The 20,115-nt window shown below is 48.5% G+C and overlaps 1 protein-coding gene across 3 annotated transcripts in view; it reads left to right on the top strand.

Moving 5' to 3' along the window:
- Nucleotides 4,323-20,115, top strand: part of FGF13 (fibroblast growth factor 13) — a 221,411-nt gene continuing 205,618 nt past the window's right edge. Inside the window, exons 1-2 of one of the 3 annotated variants that reach the window (XM_021405832.1) lie at nucleotides 4,323-4,571; nucleotides 5,782-5,936. In XM_021405832.1, coding sequence (XP_021261507.1) covers nucleotides 5,888-5,936 — 49 coding nt within the window. In that variant the 5' untranslated portion in view covers nucleotides 4,323-4,571; nucleotides 5,782-5,887. Of the gene's footprint in view, nucleotides 4,572-5,731; nucleotides 5,937-17,727; nucleotides 17,860-20,115 lie in introns of those variants that run through there. The other 2 variants (XM_021405835.1, XM_021405834.1) reach the window with 2 other exon arrangements.

Genomic DNA, 20,115 nt, shown 5'->3' with positions numbered 1-20,115 from the left:
GAAATGAACAGCTTGGCATTTTTGCAAGGTCCAAACTTCACGAGCTTTGTGCATGGGTTTGCCTTCTTGCAAACTTACAGGCTACCAGAGGAATGCAGCTGCGTATCTCATGGCTACATGTGAGTCTGCTGCAGGTGATGGCTGGTCTCAGGGCTTCCTAACCTCAGCAGTAGTGTGAAGAGGCTTAATGCAAAACCTTGCCTCTTTAAATTTACCTCTGACAGGAGAGATCAGTTCAGGGTCAGGAGCTTCATTTGTTTGGCTGGCTGGCATGCAAGCAGTGCTTCTGCCCGGTGCCTGAAGCCACGCAGCGCTTCAGCCTGTGCTGCAGGTGCTGGCTTTGCAGAGAAGCGATAGGAAGCACTTAGGGCCCTTTATTGCATTCTCCAACTGCAGCATTGTCACCTCATATACCTGCCAACCTGTGTCTTCCTTGTCTCCAGTGCTGTCATTCAGTTTTAGTGTGCTGGTGATGAATGGCTATTGGGTATCCAGAAGCTATATACTGGAGCATTGCTGCTGGTACAAAGGAGATAAGATTTCTTAAATAGCTGCAATTCACAAAACTTGAGGAGAAGAGGGGAAGCCTTAAAAACGGATGATCATCTGCTAGAGGCAATCTGGGTCATGTTTGGAGACAGAAAAAATTGGGAAATCCAGGACTTAAAACAAGGTCTTCTGTAAGAATTTAAAAGTTTGGTTAGCTGGGAGGAAAGCTCTGAGTTTTCATACAAAACCATTTTAAACCGCTACTTCGTGGGCTTTTTGAGAGTTGTAAGAAGAATTTATTTTGTTTTTACTTAAACACAAAAACTAATATCCTGCTCTGTTCCAGAAATGCATATCTGCAAACTGTGAACAGTCTGCTTAGTAGATGCAGTGAGTTGCAAACACAAAAGACCTTCAAGCCTGGTCTATTTTAGACTTGCAGACTTGGAAGATTTTGATCTCCAGGACTAAAGGCCTCCCACCAGCCTGGTGCTCCATACAGGATTTGCTCTGCATTTCTCCAAGCTTGATCAGCCAGCAGGGTCATTGCACGGCAATGTGGGATGTGTCACTTCCCAGGTGCCAAGCACATTCCTCAGCCTGGAGGAGCCATCCAAAGTGCCAGGGTCGCAGCGCAGAATGCTTGATGCCCATTAATTTTAATTGAAATGATTCATGGTAAATAGGTGAGAGATTCACCATGTGAGTATGGTCATTATTCCTTACCACAAGTGTCTGCTTAGGGCTTCTCTGTTTATCAGACTGAATTATTTAGAGAAATTAAACTGCAATCTCCATACTATCCATTAGCTGGAACTCTATTTGCATATAGCAGTTATGTTTTGGCAAACAAAAAGAGGAATATTCTGCACAGCAAGCTTTCTGCCAAAAAAAGAGGTCCTCTGTGTAGTGCTTAAGACTGCACAGGAATAGGAATGGTGAAAATAAGATGGGATCCAATAGACATCCATTAGAACAGGGATGTGCCTGCTAGAGAATAGGCCGTGCCTTGGCCCAGTGTTTGGTATTTCTCTGGTCTATAAATCCGTGTCAGTTTTTTTGGTTAAAACACACAGCTGGCAATGAGGAACTTTGTCCTTGAATTCCAGTTGCAATAGTGGCAGGCCAGGCAGTGGGAGATGTGTAATAGGTTTATTTGGACCAGCTTTACAGACACCACTACCATGAAGTGGCAGCAAAACTTCAGACATGCCCACTTAATCATTTACTTCTTTTATAGAAAGCAGAAAATGGCTCTGGATGCCAGTATAAATTAAAAATGTCATTTGAAATGAGTAGCAAGTATGTGTATTTGTGGGACTCTATCATGCCTGGAATCTTAAATTTAAGGCCTAATCCTGCTCTACCTGAATGCAGGGAGAGTTTTACTTCGGATTTAACTGGGAACATACCAGAATCCATCATAACAAAGCTAATTTAATCTTGCCGGACTGCTTTAAAGGCATGAAGTAAAATTCCCACTACTGAAAGCAGCAGAATCTGGACCTCCTACAAACCAGTGCCTTCAGAAAAGAGAAAAATTCTACTTGAGAATAAGGCAAAGAACCATGGGAAAGAACACCCCTACCACAGCTTTGTGAGGTCCAGAATCCCTCAGGGACGGATGTCTCTAAAGGCATTTTACCAGAGCAGGAGAAGTGTCTGTGTGCCTTGAGGATGGGTTTTATGGGCAAATCATTCCGTTATTGGATGTTAAGCAGCAATGGTTATGTAGTACAAAGGCCCTCAGAATGCACAGATTCAGAATGTAAACGCTCTCTGACTGATCCAAACCCGTGCCACTTCGGGGAGATGCTTCTGGGGGATGACAGCTCAGCACAGCTCTGCGTGGCATGGCTCTGCTGTGCTGCTTCCAGGGAGCAGCCCCGAGCTGGGAGCGCTTGGAGAGCCCAAACACGAACCACTGCTGCGTCCCTCTGCTGAGAAACCTCGTGCTTCACTTCACACTTGGAGCTGTGAGACCGTGCTGTGCCTGGGGCAATTGCGTTGTCCCTCTGGGCAGGAGAGTTTGGGCACCTTAAAAGGGACTGTGCTTCCACTGCTGGTGCTGCACCGCTGGCTCCTTGCCACTCAGCTGAGATGGCTCCATTACAATCCTAGGAGGAGCATGAAAGGTAATTAGAGACATTGAGTAGATCTGACTTTTAACCAGGCTCCCCCCACCAAAGACAGAGTTGAATGTAAGCCTTCCCCAGCCACTCAGGTGGGGAGGGAGCGCCTGCGCAGCATTTGCACAGGATGCATCAGACCTCTTTGTATTAAACTTCACGAAACCTCCTTCCTCTGGGTATCTGATTTACTGGGAGGCCCAGAAATAGTTTCAAATTCAGAAACCCAAGGAGTGTCATTAGTGAGAAATACAGTCTCCATGTAAGAGCCCCGTATGGGTACATTTCTGCATCAGCTTAGCTGAGGTAGCAGCTCGTCGTATCAGTTCTGTCATCACAGCGTCTGCGTGCTTCTCAGCTTCCAGTGTTATGGTTGTAAAGCGACGAGGTGACGCTTTCCCCCTACTATAGTTGGGAAAGTGGTGTACAGAGATACTAAGCCCAGCTTCATGTTTAAATCTTTGCGAGTTAGCCACAATTTTGCTGTATAGCCAGACAATTTGTGAGACCTCGCATCCAGAGATGCTCACAGCAAAGCACAGAACTGGGGAGGGAATCTGAAGTCTTTCATATCCCAACCCCAAACGCCCTCTCCACTGGAAGGGAGCTCTAAAAGTAAAGGCTGAGCAAGTTGCATCCAGGCTGCAATAAACCTTCACGCCAACCCCTGTACATTTTGCATGCATAACACCATATTTTATTACTGATTTAATTGACACTTCTAAGCCTCGCAGACTGGTGAGGGGAAAAACGAGCTCGTTTCAGAGCAGCAGGGTGAGCCTGCTCTGCCCACCAGTGGGTACGTTTCCTCCGCTCCCGCTGAGCTGCTGCCTCCTTCCAGTGCTCGGTTTCAGGCTATAGGCCTCACTTGGTCAATGCAATCACTCCTGTAAAATGTAACAGATCACCTGTCAAAGGTGAGGGTGGTTCATGGAAAGCAGCTGCTCCGTCAGAGCCAAGCACAGCATTTATCAGGGAGATGCCAGAGAGACCTTGGACCAGAAGTGTGACCTGTCTGTAACTCCTGTCACAGCACCTTTGAAAACCAGGGGCTGAGCAGACTGTACCGGAGAGCAGCAATCTCCTTTCTGGAACTCACAAAGCACTGAGCTCTGACAGCACTGCCTCAGAGCCTCTCCTTCCGCTCTTCCAGCTCTCCAGTCTCAGTGGCCCAAGTTCATCTGGAAAGAAACAACCAAGAGAGAGCCCAGCTTGAAGCCCTCCCGCTCGGCCTTGGAGGCATTAAAGAAGCACCACAGAAAAGGCTCGAGTAAAACAGTGCTATATCGGAAGCATAGTATCATCAGAGGGCTCAGTGAGCATCTGCAAAGCAAAGCCAACCCAGCCAGGGCAATTCCTTGGATCCAGAAACAGAGCAGACGGCTCCACGGAGGGCTGGAGGTGCGCTGCCCAAGGGTTCCGTTTTGTGCTTTGTGTATAACTTAGGGAAAAGTAATCAGCGTGAGCATAAACGTGGCAGGTTTGCTCCTGACTCTACAGCCTCAGCTCCCACAGCCCTGATTTCCGTGTTCACAGCCCGGTTCTGCCGTCACACCTGGCCCAGCACCACCTGCAGGAGGCGGGGTTGGAGCTGTGGGGCTCAGCACCGCCTTCCCCAGGTGCTGCCCTGCGGGCGGGCCGCTCCGTGCTGGGGCCAGGGGCAGGGCCGGCCCCGCCGTAAGGCGATCTGCTCTCAGCTGTCCCCGGCGCTGGGTTGGAGCGAAGGGAGGGTGAAGGGGAAGGAATTCGCCTCTAAAAATAGCGGCCGCGCAGCCCTGTTGGTGCCGCAGCCCGGGCTGGAGACCCCCGCACGGGGCTGCGCTTGCGGGCGGATCGCTTCTCCTGCCGTCGGGGCGGAGTAGGTGGGGAGCGCCCTGCCCTCAGCGCGCTGCCTCGCCCCGGGCCTTGCTGGGCTCTGCCTCGTCTCCCCGCTGGTTTCGCCAGGAGCGCTCTGTAAGAGAAGCGGGGACGTGTCAGGCTGCCCTGGGCATTTCGCGGCTCTGCCTTCCCAGCGCTTTATTTCGGGCGCTGCCGAGCAGGGCCAGGCTCCCGGGGGCTGCATCGGGTTTCCACCGGCCGCCCTCCCCGTGGGGCACAGGGTGCGAGATCTGGAGCCCCGCTCCAAGGAAGCTTTGCCCCACCCCCCCGGAGAGAACGGGGCAGGGGGAGAAGCCCTTTTTTCACTGCAGTGAGAGGAGGTTCGGCTGCTGTCGAGGGTCCCTTGCTCCTCTCGGAAAGGAGCAGCGAGGAGGAGAGCGAGGAGCGGGACCCCTTTTCCCTCCAGCTCACCCTCCCCCCCGTCCCTCGTCGCCCTCTCCTGGCTTTTCGCTCCCCTTTGAACAGCAACAGGCTGTCGGGCTGCGGCTCGGAGCCTCCCCTTGGTGGGATGTGGGTTGAGAGCGGCTCCCCAATGGTGGGGGCCGGCTCTGTGTCACTCTTACCCCCCTGGCGCCGGGGCACCGTCCCGGAGCTGGAGGGATGCGCCTTGTTCGCCCACCCTCCCCCACTGAGTACTCTGGCTCGGGCTGGGAAATGGGGAGAGAGTGCTGGGACCGAGGGGGTCAGAGGGGGGCAGCTCCGGCTCCTTGCTGTAAACCTGCCGCCTCTTCTGCAGTGCCGAACGCTCGCGTCCTCCTCCTCCACCCATCCGCGGCTGCAGCTCTGCTGCTCCATCCCATTATTGTTAGGGGAGGATGCGAGGAAAAAACCCGACCGAAAAACCAACACACCCAAGCAAACCACCCAGGCGCTCCCCCCCCCCGCTCACGCACACACCCCCTCAGCACCCGCTGCCCCCCTTTCCCTGGTCGGTGGCACTCCCAGGACCGGCTGCGCTTCCCTGGCCCTGGGGAGGGGAGGCAGAGCCGGAGAGAGGCGGGGGGAGGAGGGGGCCGGGGCCAGGCAGACACACACAGGGAAAATCGCTTTTGTCTCCGGCACGGCGAGCGGCGCAGGGGCTCGGTGCTGCGGCTGCCGGAGCCCCCCGCTCAGCGCCCGCTCCGCTCCCGCAGCACCGCGGCGGCACCGCGCCGGGGAGCGGGCAGCTCACAGCTCGCCGCCTCCTCTCTTCCTATTATTATTGTCTTTTTTTTTTTTTTTTTCCCTCTCGCTCTCTCTCTCCACCTCCCTTTCCGTCCGTGTGATTTCTGCCTTTTCGGCGTAGAGAGGATCCCCCCTCCTGCACGCACGCTGCCCCCCCCCCGAGGTTTCTCTGGGTCCAGCCGGAATCCGCGAAGCTCCCGGGGATTTTCCCACCCAAGCTGGGGTCTATGAGCGGGAAGGTGATCAAGCCCAAAGAAGAGAAAGATGCTTCCAAGGGTAAGGCAGGCGCAGCCGCTCCGCTCCCCAGCATGTTCCCCGGCCCGACCGCGGACAGCCCGACCTTACCGCCGGGAGGGGGGCACGGCTCCGGCTGCAAGTCCGTACTTTGGGGGACCCCCACCCTCGCTCGTAGCATGGATGAGGGAGCGGTGCCCGGCGTGCGGGGCACTGAGATGGGGGGGGGGGGCGGCCCGGCTCAATGCGGCACGAAAGTGCTTGCCCCCCCTCCCCCCCAATCCCTCCCCGCAAACCGTGCTGGGAGATCGCCATGGAGACGGGGGGCGAGGGCTGCATGCGGACCCCCCCTCTCCCTCCCTTTAGCGGGGGTGCCCCGCTCCGGGGGGGCACGCACAGGTGGCTCTGCCCCGCAGCCCCCGCGGCGCTGCAGCGCTCAGGGCCGTGGGAGTGCGCTTGGGGCAGTGCGTGTGTGCGGAGGGGGGGGGCATTCCTGGAGTAGTTCTTTCCCCCGAGTGCTGGGAGGTTCGTGCGTGGCGGCGTGGCAGGCTGCTGCTGCTGGGACAGCCCGGCGAAGGGCACGCTCTTGGCGTGAGGGAAAGCAGCGGTTCCTCACTTCTTCCTTTTCATCAGAGGGACGCTGCCGTCGTTTACTTTCTTGCAGTCTGGGCGGCCAAACCCAAGCAATCCATCCTTTCCGTTCTTTTTATTTTTTTTTAATTTTTTTTCTCTTAAAAAAAAAACCAACAAGCTTCTAAGTTTCTTGATTTTGGAAGTTGGTGTCTAACACCTGGCGTTTTGTATACTTTTTTAACCCTATCTTGCTCCTTCAGCTCCATCTTGTTAAGACCCCGGGTATTTATTTTCACCAGACTTTTCCTTTTTTAATGCATAAAAATACCAAAGCCCACCACTCAGATACATTGCAAAAACCTTCCATTTTTAAAAAATCTGTTTATTACTTTCTTTGATGTTGAGTAGCTGTTTTTTTTTTTTTTTTAATGTTGGCCTTCTTCACCAAAATGCCCTTTAAATAATTTATCGCCTAACACAGAACAAAAGATTCCTGCATTTCTGAGGAATTATTTTGCATGATTTAGAGCTGTTACAGTCCAGCAGGCAAAGGATTTGCCATACTTGGGTGACAACTTGTTCTTTAACTTACATCCCCTATTCTGTGCTGCGATCGCAAGTCGTACTGACAGCTTCGTGTTCGAAATTGCCCGTGTGCAGCTCTTGTGACACACGTGTTTCCAGGCGCTGGGGCTCAGGCAGTTGTATCTGCTGCTCATGAGGCAGCAAGGAGCGAGACACGCAGGGCTGTGATAGCTGCGGTGGCAGGAGGTGCGTATCCTGAGGATGCTCAGAAAAACTCTTGGTGCTGATACGCTGCTTGCGGGAGATGGATGTGCTCCTTTGGAGGCAGCAAGAAAAACTTTCTCAGTCGCCACGGAGTAGAGACTTGCTTTAGATAACTCAGGAGGAGTTATTATCAAGTTATCTTGCGAGATACACAAGGTGATTTTGATACCTGCTGTCAACGTGGGTCTCCAGGGCTAGGTTTGCACGGTAGACGTGGAGTGCTTTGTTAGTGGGAGCAGTGTGGGCCTTCCTCCCTCAAGGAGCTCAGGCTGGGGCTGTGGGTCTGCCCAACTTAGAGGGCCACGCTGTGCCCTGAAACGAGGAGCTGCTTCCTGCCAGCTGTTGAGTGGCATTTGCTACCACCTGCTTTTGGATGGGGCTGTGTGGAAGAGCCTGATCCCCGCAGGGCCCCGAGGGGCTGTGCATTTTAGTAGAAAATAGCACTAAGGTGCGAGAAGTAACTTCTCGCCCTGGGTGTTTTCAGTGGGATTATGTCGCACAGAGCCCGTGGTGGCTTCAGGGGGTTGTGCAGCGTGACAGAAGTACCAAAACCTGCTTTCAACAAATAGCTCTTGTGGCATTTTTTCTCTTAAAACCAGTAGGCGCAGCAAGTTCTCTCTTCAGACGTTCTCAGTCCTGCCTGGAAAATCCCGTGAGGACTTTTCTGCTCCAAACCTGGCAGCTGTCACAGCTGCCCGTGGACGTTCAAGAGTTAGCTCTCCCAATCTCCATACAGTTTATGGGTTAACACTCTGCAGCCGGGGACGCCCACCTGTCCATGCACGTTCCTTCTGAGCTGTGGAGCTGCTATGCGGAGCTGCCCTGGGGCCAGCAGGGGAACTATCCCCAAATCTCCCCCCAAAAACCTTTTGCTTTGCAGTTCGAGAGCAGCACATCCAGTGTCCCCAGCGCTGTGTGTGGGGATGTATCAACGTGACGCGTTTTGAGTGAAATTTTGTTAACCTCTTGTTTTGGTGAGAAGCACGGAGCAGCAGGAGAATGTAGGGCACTGGTGAGTGAGCCGAGACGCTGCAGTGCTCTTTGGGCTTTGGATCTGGGCCGTAAAGAGCTCGTGCTGCCCGGCGTTGCAGCCAAACTCTTTCCAGAGGCTGTTTTGCAATTGGTGTGGCTCCTCCAAGAAAAGCCAAGGGACGGCGGAGAGAATCTGAAACTAAATCTGAGGTATGGATTCATCTGCATTTGGCTTTCTTTTCGCCAATTGGATTATGTGCTATCGTCTTCCCCTGTCAGGGCAGACACGAGCAGGTCCCTTCCAGTCACTTCTCTGTCACTGCGAGGAAGTTGGGTGGCTTTGCCCAGAAGTCTGATAACCTCAGCCAGAAGCAGTGACAAAATACAGACTGTATTTTCTTCTCCAGAAAGCAGAATGGGAGGAGTATTTTCCGAGCTGATAGCTCTAATGTGAGAAGAGCCTATTGAAATAGTGACAGTAAGGGTGAAGACTTTGGAAATACAGGTACTGTTCTAATTTAGTGACAGGAGAAAACAAAGCACTTAAAGAAATCACCTGGCAGGAAAAATAGAAGTCAGAATTTTGACATATCTATTACTGCTTTTCCTGGCTTTATGGGAACGTAGTATAATGCAGCTTGTGATTGAAAGGTCTGTAGAAAAGCTGACAGAAATAAAGAAGCTGATCTCAACAGTTATATTTCTATAGTACTGAATCATGGGAAAGCAACTTACTTGAGGGGCTGAAGAAGAGCGGCACGGAGGCGACGTGTAAGCTGACCACGTCTTGGTCTGAGGCCACGGAATCAAAATTAGCAGCAAGTGCAGGGTGGTGCGGGAAGGGGGAAGGGAGCACGGCATTGGTGGGAGGCCAGCAGCTCCTGGAGCAGCTCTTTAGCAAAAGTGGGGCTGCCAGTGCTTTTGCATCCCAGACCAAAACCACCACCAAAAAAACGACAGCACTTAGCAGCCACAGTCTGACCTGTGAACTGGAGCCTCTGTTTGGGCAGAGCTTTGCCCTCTGCATCAGAACTTGTGTTGGTGTGGTCAGCACTTAACGGTGCTGAGGAATGAGTAGTTAAACTCAGTGGTTTTAACTTGTTTGCTTCCCATCATGAAGAAATTTCTGCGTGTCCTGTCTGAAATCTGAGATTGCAGATCCTCTTTGAATAGATGCCTGCATCGCCCACTGGGAAGTGACAGCCAAAATCTGAAGTGCGACCCACCCCATCCTGGATATTAACACTGCGGGTTACAATAGATACTCAGCTCTTGGCTGAGGTCCTGGTCCATTCAAAATTCCCAGTGACACCAGTGGGAGTTCTCAGTGTCTGCCCGTGGCATTGCCTCTGATTAGTGGGTGGTTGTTAATGTGCCCATGCTTGGAATATTTACAGTAACTACCTCCTGTTATGACTCATTATCTTTAACTGCTTTTGGTTCTCCAAACTCTTTGTAACTTTTGTAAAAGGTATCATCCTTCCCTCTAAGTCCCAAGACGGTGTTCCCTGACATCTGTTGGTGAAACACCAGCAATTAGAAAGCGGACACTGCTTTTGAGAGGAGGAAGTTCCTGCCGTTGCTTTCTAACTGATTTCAGTGTTAGCTGAAGAAATCCACAGTAAGGCAACGCTTTCAGGCACAAGCTCCAAGCCTTGGGGTTTGTGATATTGTCAGTTCTCATACATCTGTCACTCCATGGCAAAGTGCTTGTCTGGTCCTGGAGGTAGTAATAGATAGACTTTTTTTTTGTCTTCTAGAGGCTGATTTAATAATAGTTGCCTCTTGGTGGATGTAAAATCCCATCTTCAAAGGAAGAACACCCGGGCAGATGAAGGCAGGGTGATGGGGAGCCCCATGGGGCATCACGGGGGGCGGCGAGAGGTGGGTAGCAGCACCCACAGCAGATCCATACAGATTTGTATGGCTCAGATTTCTGGCTTCTCTGGTCTGTGGCCACCCACAGGATGCTGGAGACTTGTCATTAAACGTATTTGTGCCATTTTTACTGTGATTTCCTGCAAGGCATTGGTCTTACCCCTACGCTTTGGGAATTTAGTGCTGTAGTGCAGTCTTGGGTCAAATTAATGTTAATTTTCTTCTTCTGTTCCTCATTGTGTGTTATTGCTGTAGTGTGTTGAGGGAAGGAGATGGCTCCAGAGCTGTATAAGTCTGTATGAGCCACTTCCTCAGGAGCAAAGATGTGGCAAATCCTGTTCCTCAGTCTCTTCCTGCAGGCAGCGAGCAGAGGCTTTCATAAAATCCTCTGTGCGTTGAAATGTGTGGCCCAGCCTGTGTGCAAACAAAACGCCTGTAAATCTGGGAGGAAGATTTTCCCGTCCTAAAGAACCCACAGCCAAGTATTTTCAGACCGGGATCTCTGTGTTTGTGGGTTATGTACAGCGGAGAGGAATTGCTCCACTGATTGCCCTGAGATTAGAGGCGCTTGTGATGCGTACAGTTGGCTGCGGATGTATTTAGGGATTCAGCAATTCCATGTCTGTTCTGTGGGACTGAAGCTTTCCCAGACACCTGGGTCCCTTTTAGCCGAGCCTGGCTGTAGGGTCTGTGTGCCCCAAGTGTTGTTTCTCTTGCATCAGCTAAGTCTGTTGTCCTAAAACGATGCCCTGCTGCTCCCAAACATGCGTCTTGGTCAAGCTTTCACAAAAATACATCCATAAAAAACCCAAAATGAAATAACTAAAGGAGTATCTTGGTTACTTTTTTTTTTTCCTGTTTTCTTTATTTCTGCTGGTGACACACATTAAGGGCTTCATTGTTGTTTGGTCTGGTTCCTTGCTCAATATTTGTATTGTTTTGCTGGGAGAAATGAAGCTGAAAATAATTTGAATTGCACCCTCAGGCAGGTAACAATTCAGTTCTTTTTGCGAAGAGTGTAAAGCGAGACTGCTCTTCACTTAATTAGTTTTGTGAGAGTGATGTGTGAGGCAAGGTCAGTGCTAAAGCAAGGAAGGGCTGGCACGGGCTGAACGCTGCTTGCGTTGCCTGAATAATTAGAGCATCCTCCTGAGGTGGGAGGGAGCGGAGGGACTGAACTGAAGTGGGAAGAGGAGATGCTCCTGAAATAGCGCCGGTCTGCGATGCATCATGCACGCGCTGCTCAAGATCAGCTAAATTCAAACTAGTGGTGGTTCATTACCTTTGATGCCGCCGTTGTGACTGCAGCTAAAATGAAGGTGTATTTATAGAGATTGCTCCGTGGCCCAAGTAATCTCTGGGTGATTTTCAGCTGAGGCTCGGTGTAACTTTGTCAGTTGCATTAGGAATGAACTGTTTAACCTGTACTTGGTATTTTTGATACGTGTGCTGTAAGTTGTTGACGGCTTTAGGACAAATTTGGTTTGCTTTAGGGGGATCAGATCAAACTTGTGCATCACGTAATGCTCATCTGATGCGAGTATCTGTGCGCATTTGCTGGCTTTTGTGCAGTGACTGCTTCATCTCTGTACGTCGTTTGTAGTCACCAACACGGGGAATTCAGTGGCACTGTTGAACTGCCTCCACGTTTGTGTAAGCTTTAACAACCAAGGCTGGCAGAGGGGATGCTGATTTATATCAGCAGTAGAGATAGTATCCATGGGATTACCTTTCTACCATGGGATTACCCTTCTAACCTTCCAGTTCCGCAGAACACTGTGCAGTGGGGTGACCTTGGCTGGGTGGGCTCCCAACCACCTCTGCTGGATGGGAAGAAAAGGAGATGGAAAAGCTTGAGGGCTGAGATGATAGAAACCAAGGGAGATCACTTACCAATGCCTGTCACGGGCGAAAGACTTGGAAAGTTAATGTAACTTGTTGCCAGTTAAAGCCGAGTTGGATGGTGACAAACAAGGACTTCAGCTCCTCGGGTGGTGGTTGCTGGGAACCCTGCAGTTCCATGAGGTTCATCTGGATATTAACCATACACCTGGTTTAATTACAGAAGTTTAGGTGTTCTGAACAATTTCCCCCATGACTGCAGCCTGTATTTGCAAATATAAGTGGTCAGTTGGTAACAAGCATTGATTTTTTTTTTCTTCCATTCTTCTATTAATTTTGTGTATTGAATCTCTGGAGTTTTTCCTCTTACATTGGAGGTGATGTTTTGAAAGTATTTCTGACTTCCACTAAGTGAAGGGAAAAAGTGCAGGACATCTGCATAAAGGAAGAAAGATATAATGAGAAGATAATGAGAGGGTCAGAAAGGAAACCAGGAGAGGAACAGCAGAGAGCAGTTGTCAGTGCTCTCCATCCTGCTCTGCTCTCAGTCACACAGTGCTTTGAAATCATGGGAATATTCTGTGGCTCAGGCTGGACTTCCCCATGTTGTCAGTGTGCTGTCAATTTGCTTACGCAGGAAATGTTTTTTCTTTGGATTCTGTGCCAGCTAGAAATTTCCATACAACTGTCTTTTCTGTTGGGTAGATGTATGAATTTCTTATGTTGCTCTTGCACTCGCAATCTGCTCAAGCTGTGCTCCAGTCCTGCCTTGAGAACGTGAAATTTTTTAATTGTAATTACACACGGTGCTCCAAACTGCTGTCACTTATGCTTTGTTCCTCCGAGTGCTGCAAGAGGATGAAAAGCTCTGATGGAGGCAATTGCCACGGCAAGCCAGCGCCACATTTGTGGGGTGCAGGGCTGGAATACCTGGAGCATGGAAGCCTTTTTCCCAGTGAAATAAAGCTGTGGTGGTGTTTTGGGGTTGAATCAGTGGCAGTTACAGCTGTCCGTGTGTCATAGGGGAATTGTAATTTTTAACAGTGTGAGAACATGGCACAGAGCAGGTGCTCCTCCGCTGCAGATGTTGAAGCAGCGCTTCTTCTGATCTTAAGCAGGAGAAAAGTCTCTGCCTCCCTCCTGATGCACAGTCAGTGCAGGTTTATTTGCCACGTGCTCTACTTACGTTCGCTTCTCATCTTGCGTACCAGTGACTGAATGTTCAGAGCCTGCCAAAAATAGCTAGCTGTTTTCAAGTGATCGGCCAAGGAGAACTAGAGGGACTTCGCTTTGCTGCTGCTCTTTTCTGTTTTTCCTATGACCTCTGTTTGCTTCCTGAAAAAAACAAAAAGGACTTTTGGAAATCAGGGAGAGGGGTTTAATGAGTGAAATAAGTCAAAGGGAGTTAAATAGCAAGTCTCTTGTTCACCTAAAAGAAAGGCTACTGCAGCAGGAAGACTAAAGCCAGTCCCAGAAGCTGAGATTTCATGGATGAGGTGTAACCCGTCCCCGGGATGCCTCCTGTCTGGAGAGGGCTATAAACCATTAATCTGTTTTTGGCATTTTAATGGTTGAGTATTAGGCCTGTTGAACTTACAGGCTTGTGGTTGGTTGTCGCTGGGGAGCTGCACCCTTCTCTTTCTTTGGCTGGAGGGGGTTTCTTGCAAAGTAACAGTGAATAGATCAGCTTTCCAGCTTTGTTTTTGTAAGAGTGTAGGGAGGAATTTCTCTCAAATGGTTTCTGTTGTGTTGGGAGTAACGAGCTGGCTTAAATAACAGGCTTTTCATACAGGGTACCCGAGGAGTAGGAGGTGGAGAGGAGTGAAGCTTTGTGCATGCTTGTGCTGGAACTCATGTACAAGCAGAAAGGAGGGAACAACGTAGAAGATGGGAGGAACATAAAACTGTACGTACTTCTCATAGTTCAGTGAGTAGATTTTCCTGTTTAGGATGCTTAAATGACATGGCAGCAGTGAGTGTAGAGGAAAGCAGAATTATGCCAAGATGTGAAAATTGTCCATTCTGTCTCAACGTAACTTTCGGAGTTTAAACATTTGTATTTGTTCCCCCAGAGGAAATAAAACTTTGAAGCTGCTCAGGGAGAAGAGGCAGGCCAGAATTATTTAGAGGAACAGGATCTGAGCTCAACCTGCATCCTTGTTCCACCCTCAGCCCGAGAAGCCCTCCGGTCAGAGCTGGGATCGTTTGGAATGTTTGGAAGTGCTGAACTGATTTCTTTCTGGTCAATGTTAGGAATAGATTTTAGAATATAACGGTTAATTCAGTTTCTTCTGTAAGTCAGTGGTGCGGAGGATAGCAGGAGGATGAGAAGCGAGGCGGGGAGGTTTTGTATAGGTGCCTTTTGGATTGGAGGAATATTGTTTTTATTTCAGTGCACATTGTATGGTGTAGGATGAACTTACATCCTACACCTACTTACATCTCAACTTTGCTTTGAGATTTGCAGGAGGAATAAGACACAGGGATGAGAACGCAAAGGGGAGAAAGTGTGATGGAGTGGCAGGAGAAAGCAAATCCTGCAAAACGTTGAATGTCAGAAAATTAGCTTATAAAAGGCTCTGGGGAGCACGAGGAAGCTGAAAAATGTAATGGAAGAGGGGATATTATGGGCATAATTTATCACTGTTTCCAGGACTGTAATAATAGCCCAACTATGTATTTTTTCACCGTAGGGTATGGATTTATGAAGACCCTAAAAGAAGAGATGGAGTTAGCTTTGGAAGGGCACGAGCGATAGGAAAGGCTTTGGTGAAGCTGGGGTCAGGGGGAGATGAGGTCACTGGTGACGCAGAAATGGAGACAGAAAGGCCCAAGGAGGAAAAGTGCCTTGTGAATCTGTTGCAGTTCCAGAGCTTTTCATAAAAGGACAAAAAGTCTTCGTCATCGCTGTTAGCAAAACCATTTGCCCTACTGAAGCAGCTGTGCATATTGAGCAGATAAATACCTTTGCATGCGGGGTTAATGCACCGAGTTGATTGCCCCGTTTTTTATCAGAGGGGTGTTTTGCAGATTGTAAGAAGGCATCTGGACTGGAAGGAGGCAAGGAGAGGCTGGGCTCCTGATCTGTACTTACAGAACCAGCTTTACAGATTTAAAACTCAAACTTTCGAAGAATCAAAGCAGTAGTTACTTTAAAAACAAAGGGAGATCCAGCTGTGTTGTGTGTAGTGATCCACTCAGTCAAAGCTTGTGGATCCAAACAAACCTGATGTCAGCTAGTGTGATTTTTCACCTCTTCAGTGCGCTAAACAGGAATTACCTTTGCGGTGCCTAAAATCTGTGCCTTGTATGTTCAAATATCCAACCGCAAAAATGCTTGTTTAAGTGAAGTCTTCAAATCATGTTCCTTCTATGATTGAGAGGTTGGCTCCCATTTACCATTTTAATTAAATCAATCAATAAATCTCACCTGGACCTGCACCAGGTTGAGGCAAATGCTGACCCTAACGCCCAGGCCTATGGAAGCTAGCATGTTTCATCAGACCCAGCCAGCCCTGAGCCTCACAGAAGTGAAGTTTGGAAGTACTCCTTGCATTTTGCACTGGGGAGCTCTGTCACAGAGGATGAGTACATTTGCTGGTGTAGCCTGGTGCACGCGTTTCCATTGAATTTGCAATGTTCTCCTAGCTGACTTGATTATCAGGTGTGATTGCTTGGGATTTAGCTGCCAAATCTTGACTTCGCTGATAAAAGCAACTTGAAAGAGAACTTTGGCGTTTGTGTTTTGTAATGACATAGACAGGGTTATCTTCTGTAGTATTATTGAATAATCCTGGAGAGACCTGTCTTTGGAGCAATAACACCAGGCTGTGTTTTTATACCAGGCGCACAGGTTTGACAGCCTAAAACACCTGGAGAAAGCCAAACCCACTGTCACCCTGTCACATGAGGTGCTGAGCAGCTCTACTTTTCATTTACCTGAGACCACTTAGCGCTCGGGTTGGGCCCTGTATCAGTGAGCATCGTATTTCCTGTCATGTTCCCACTATCACCAATTCTTACATTAAATGTATTTCAGAAGGAGTGAGAGACTGCATGAGAGGGATGGAAGGAGTGACAAAAGGCTTATGCAAGCCATCAACAAAACCTAGCACACTTTCATCCCACTCACTGAAACCTGTGTGAGCAAGCTGCTCGTCAAGGTTGGCCCTCCATCACTGGAAGGAGATTACAGTGCATTACTTTTCTTTCCTAAAATGATTAAAATTGCTTCTGTTAATTCCTCAGCAAATTATTACCCTTGGAACAAAATATTTACCTGGTTCTTTTATACGTCTTTTCCTAAAGCTCCATGGCCCCTTCACTAGGATCTCTGATGACTGATGAGAGCTTTAAACATCTGCACTTCAGCTGCGCATAGGGCACGCGTTTGAACTCTGCAGTGAGAGTTGGAGAGCTGCTCTCTGTTTATTTGGGTGACTCCTCATGAAGAACAGCACTTGATCCAGCAGTGCCTTGTCAGGTTAGATTGAAACGCGGTTTGTGCTGCTCAGTATTGGTCTTGCTGAGTAATATCCTCGGTAGGAGCGTGACGTGCTCAGCATTTCATGGTGCTGACCGCTGTGGTGCTGAATGAAGGATGAATATTTCAAATGTGGAGTCTTTCTCTTTTTTTTTCTTCTGAAAGTGTAGTGCCGTTGTGTTGAATTGATGTTGTGCTTTAGAATAAACCTGAAGACAGCTAGAGCAAACTGTGTATTTTGTGAAGAGGCTTGATGCTGCGGTGTGGAATTTGTGTGTAGGACAAATTGCCGTGGTAGTTCCCATGATTTTAATTGAGAGTGAAGTATGTAAGACAAATAAATCTTGCTCCTGAGACTTGATCTCAGCACAAAACGGTTGGTGAATAAAAGGTAGCAGAAACCTGTGTTTAGTTTGCATCGTCAAAGAAGGTCTGGGAGATGCGTGGACACAGTATGGCATGCAGTCTTGCAAGGTGTGATCCTGGGTGACCTCGGAGGGAGCTGCTGCTTCTTTGCTTCTCCGTTAGTTCCATTCTGTAATGGTAGTTTGTGCTTCAGAATTCAGCTTTGGGAATTATGGTACCAAGGGTCAATCAGTCTCCTTCACTCTCTTTATGTTTACCTTTTCCTTAATTATGTTTTACCTTCATTGCAAGCATAAGGTTTGACTCAAAGGTCTTGAAAGATGGTTAACACCTTGATATCTGCGGTGGGAATGGAGTGTTTAATAGACGGCGCTGTCAAATTTTGACCCTCCATCTAATACCTCCATGAGTTATGGATCTCTTGGTCCCATGAGCATTTTCTAATTGGCATTCAGATTTGCAGTATTGCTATGGATGTCTTTCTGTTTTACCACGTAGAGAGAATGCCTCATGCTTTATAAATTGAAGCTAATGCTTCTTTGATGAGCGTAAGTTTATTGCCAGATAAACAATATCTTTGTATGAAACATGACTGTGCTTGTAGGCTTAATACCCTGGCTGCCCTGATATGACACATCAGTGGGCTGGCCGCTGATTAGGCCCAGCTAATGCAGCGTCTCAGAGCACCACGCAGTTGAAAGCTTACAATTAAAGTGTGGGATGAAACCAGATCTGCCTTTGTTTTGAACTTTGAAGTCTCACAGCATCGAAGCAGGCTGCCCTACTCTGCCCAGCATTATTTTCCAAGATGTAATTATTCCTTGCTCACTGACTTGAGTAAATCAATTAAAACTCCGTGCGTGTAACAAGGCTTTGACGTAAACTAATTGATCAGGACATGCAGGCAAATGAGAAAGGTGTGGAACAGATTTTAAAGTAGAAGACTGAAACGTTACAGAGTGCTTTTTTAAGGTGGTGTGGTGGTAGCTGAGTTCCCGCCTTCTGTGTGGATGGGCTGTTTGCTGGGTGCAGTGGTGCTCGATGCCTCTTTGCTTTACTCAGGTTGGTCTCTTTACAGCCTGTCCCGCAGGAATTGGGTCTTGCCTTGATTCTCTTCCCTTCATCTGGAAGAGTTTCGGGGTGCGTGTGAAGGGTATCTCAAACCGCAAAGACTTGCAGTTGCCCACCTCTTTCAGTAGGCTGATAGGGTGTGCTAATTCTTTCCTACACCTTGGCCACCTCTGGAAATAGATCCTTTTTTCCCTCAGTTTTTCTGTTTCTGTGGGATGCTGTCCACAAGTTGAGATGGGATGACAAACTCGTAAATCCTTCGGGTGCTCTTGGAAGGGCCTCATACATCATAAGGACCTACTTCTGATCAGCCAAAAGCACTGGAGAGGAAAGCAAACTGGGGACGGGCACATTGCCAGGAGGAGAGGCAGGAATACTGGCCTCTGGTAAGGACCAGCCTTCCAGTTCATCACTCCGTCGTACTTTTAGTGTTATAATAACTTCCCAACCTTACTCTTCCTTCCCAGGAAAATAACGTTTTTGCTCAAGTTGCATGCAAACTATTGGGAATTGATGAGTTGAGTTGCCTGTGATCACAAATCTAGAATGACTGCTGGCTGCAAGCATTTTCCTGCCAGGCCTGGAGAAAGAGCTGATAAAAAGCAGCACTGCTAGGTCTTATTTTTAGTTTCTGTCCTGTTGGGATTTATTTTTTTTCTGCTCTTGGTGTCTGTTTGGGGTTTTTTAGATGTGGAGTGTTCTTGTCAGGGTGTTCAGAACAGCATCGTGCGGTGTGATTTTTGTCTGTTACCTGGTGGTCCAACCTGGCTGGCACAGTGCCCCGCGGCCGATGTATCTGTGCTGTTGGTGGGAGTGCCACGCTGCTCTTGTTGCAAGGTAACTTGTAAAATAAGTGCACCGCCTTGGGCAAAATTAATTTCTTGGTATTGATGTAGTTATTGCGCTTCTCTCTTTCAGCTCCTTGCAAATATTGCTGTTGTCGCATTGACTTCATCTTTATCGTCCTGGATGAAGGCACCTGATGCAATCTGGTATCACAGGTGGCATACAGATGCACAGGATGCCCTTGGTAGGCGCAGCCCATGGCTCAGCATGGCACCAACCAACCTACTGGGATATTTCCACTTGGTGCTGTTACTTGCAGTGTGCCCTCTCTGTTTGAGGACTCACTTTCCAAGCAAAAGCTCTCTGTAGCACTCTATGCAAGGTGCTTTTGTCACATGTTCACTGAAATAGTTTCTCCTGAGAAGATTTAGTTTTAACTGCTGTTTTAAAAAAAATTATTTATTGCATGTGTCCACGCAACTTTATTTCCTTTACTTCTTTTCACATTTTTCCATTTGCCTCCTGGTTTTATTCTTGCTCTGGGCAAGGCTTGCCTTCAGATAGACATGTGAAATTGATGAAAATCCTGTGCCCAGGGTGCGGACCAAGCTCTCTTGTCTTTGGTTCTGGAACTATTAATGCCTTTCTCCATCTCTTCCAGCCCATTCCCTCTTTGTACTGACAGTTAAATTGGAAACCAACTGCAATTCTGCTCTAGCAGTATTTTGCCCGAGGTACTAACAATAGGCTAAAACTGACTCGGATCGTGATTTTAATTGGTTTGATTTTTGCCATTGGCTTCAGAAAAAAAGAGCTATTTTAGTCCTTCCTCATCCTTGGTCGATTTTATTAATCCATCCATGGTTTTAAAAACCTCAAAGACTTTCAGCACAGAAAGGTAAATCTTTGAATGAGGCTTACTCTGAAATGCTGATGCGCTGGTGGTACCTTATGGTATTTGGTGGTATCTTAGGATATTTGGTTTCCAGTGGGCAACAGCTTTCCATGTAGAAAACTGCAGATTTGGAGGGACATGACACCTACTGATTACTGTAAGGAATTTTTCGTTTGAGGCTGGAGGCATTTAAATGCCATTTTTAAAAACTTTTAATTGTTCTACTTTTGATATGTCTCTTTGGACTGCTAGTCTTTGCTTCTAAGACCAGTGGAGGATTGTTGGTGCTTGCAACCGCAGAGCTGAGGGATGACACGTGTCCATGCTGTTTTGCTGGGGGATGAGAGTAGTCAGTTTGTTTTAATTTTTAATGCTTCGATTCTTTGGCAAACACCAGAGGTGTTGAAACTACTCATCCATGCAAAAAAATAAATGATGCATGCGTGCAGGTTGGGTGCCTGAAGGCATTTTCACAGGCGTAACTTCAGGCGTGCAGCTTTCAGAGCCTGGGCTCCTTACATACACATCTACACAGGGAAAGGACAGACAGCCCTCTCTGTGGGTCT

This window comes from Numida meleagris, chromosome 8, assembly GCF_002078875.1.
Source record: "Numida meleagris isolate 19003 breed g44 Domestic line chromosome 8, NumMel1.0, whole genome shotgun sequence".
In the NCBI taxonomy this organism is placed as follows: Eukaryota; Metazoa; Chordata; class Aves; order Galliformes; family Numididae; genus Numida; species Numida meleagris.
This window is presented reverse-complemented; position numbering and strand designations above follow the sequence as displayed.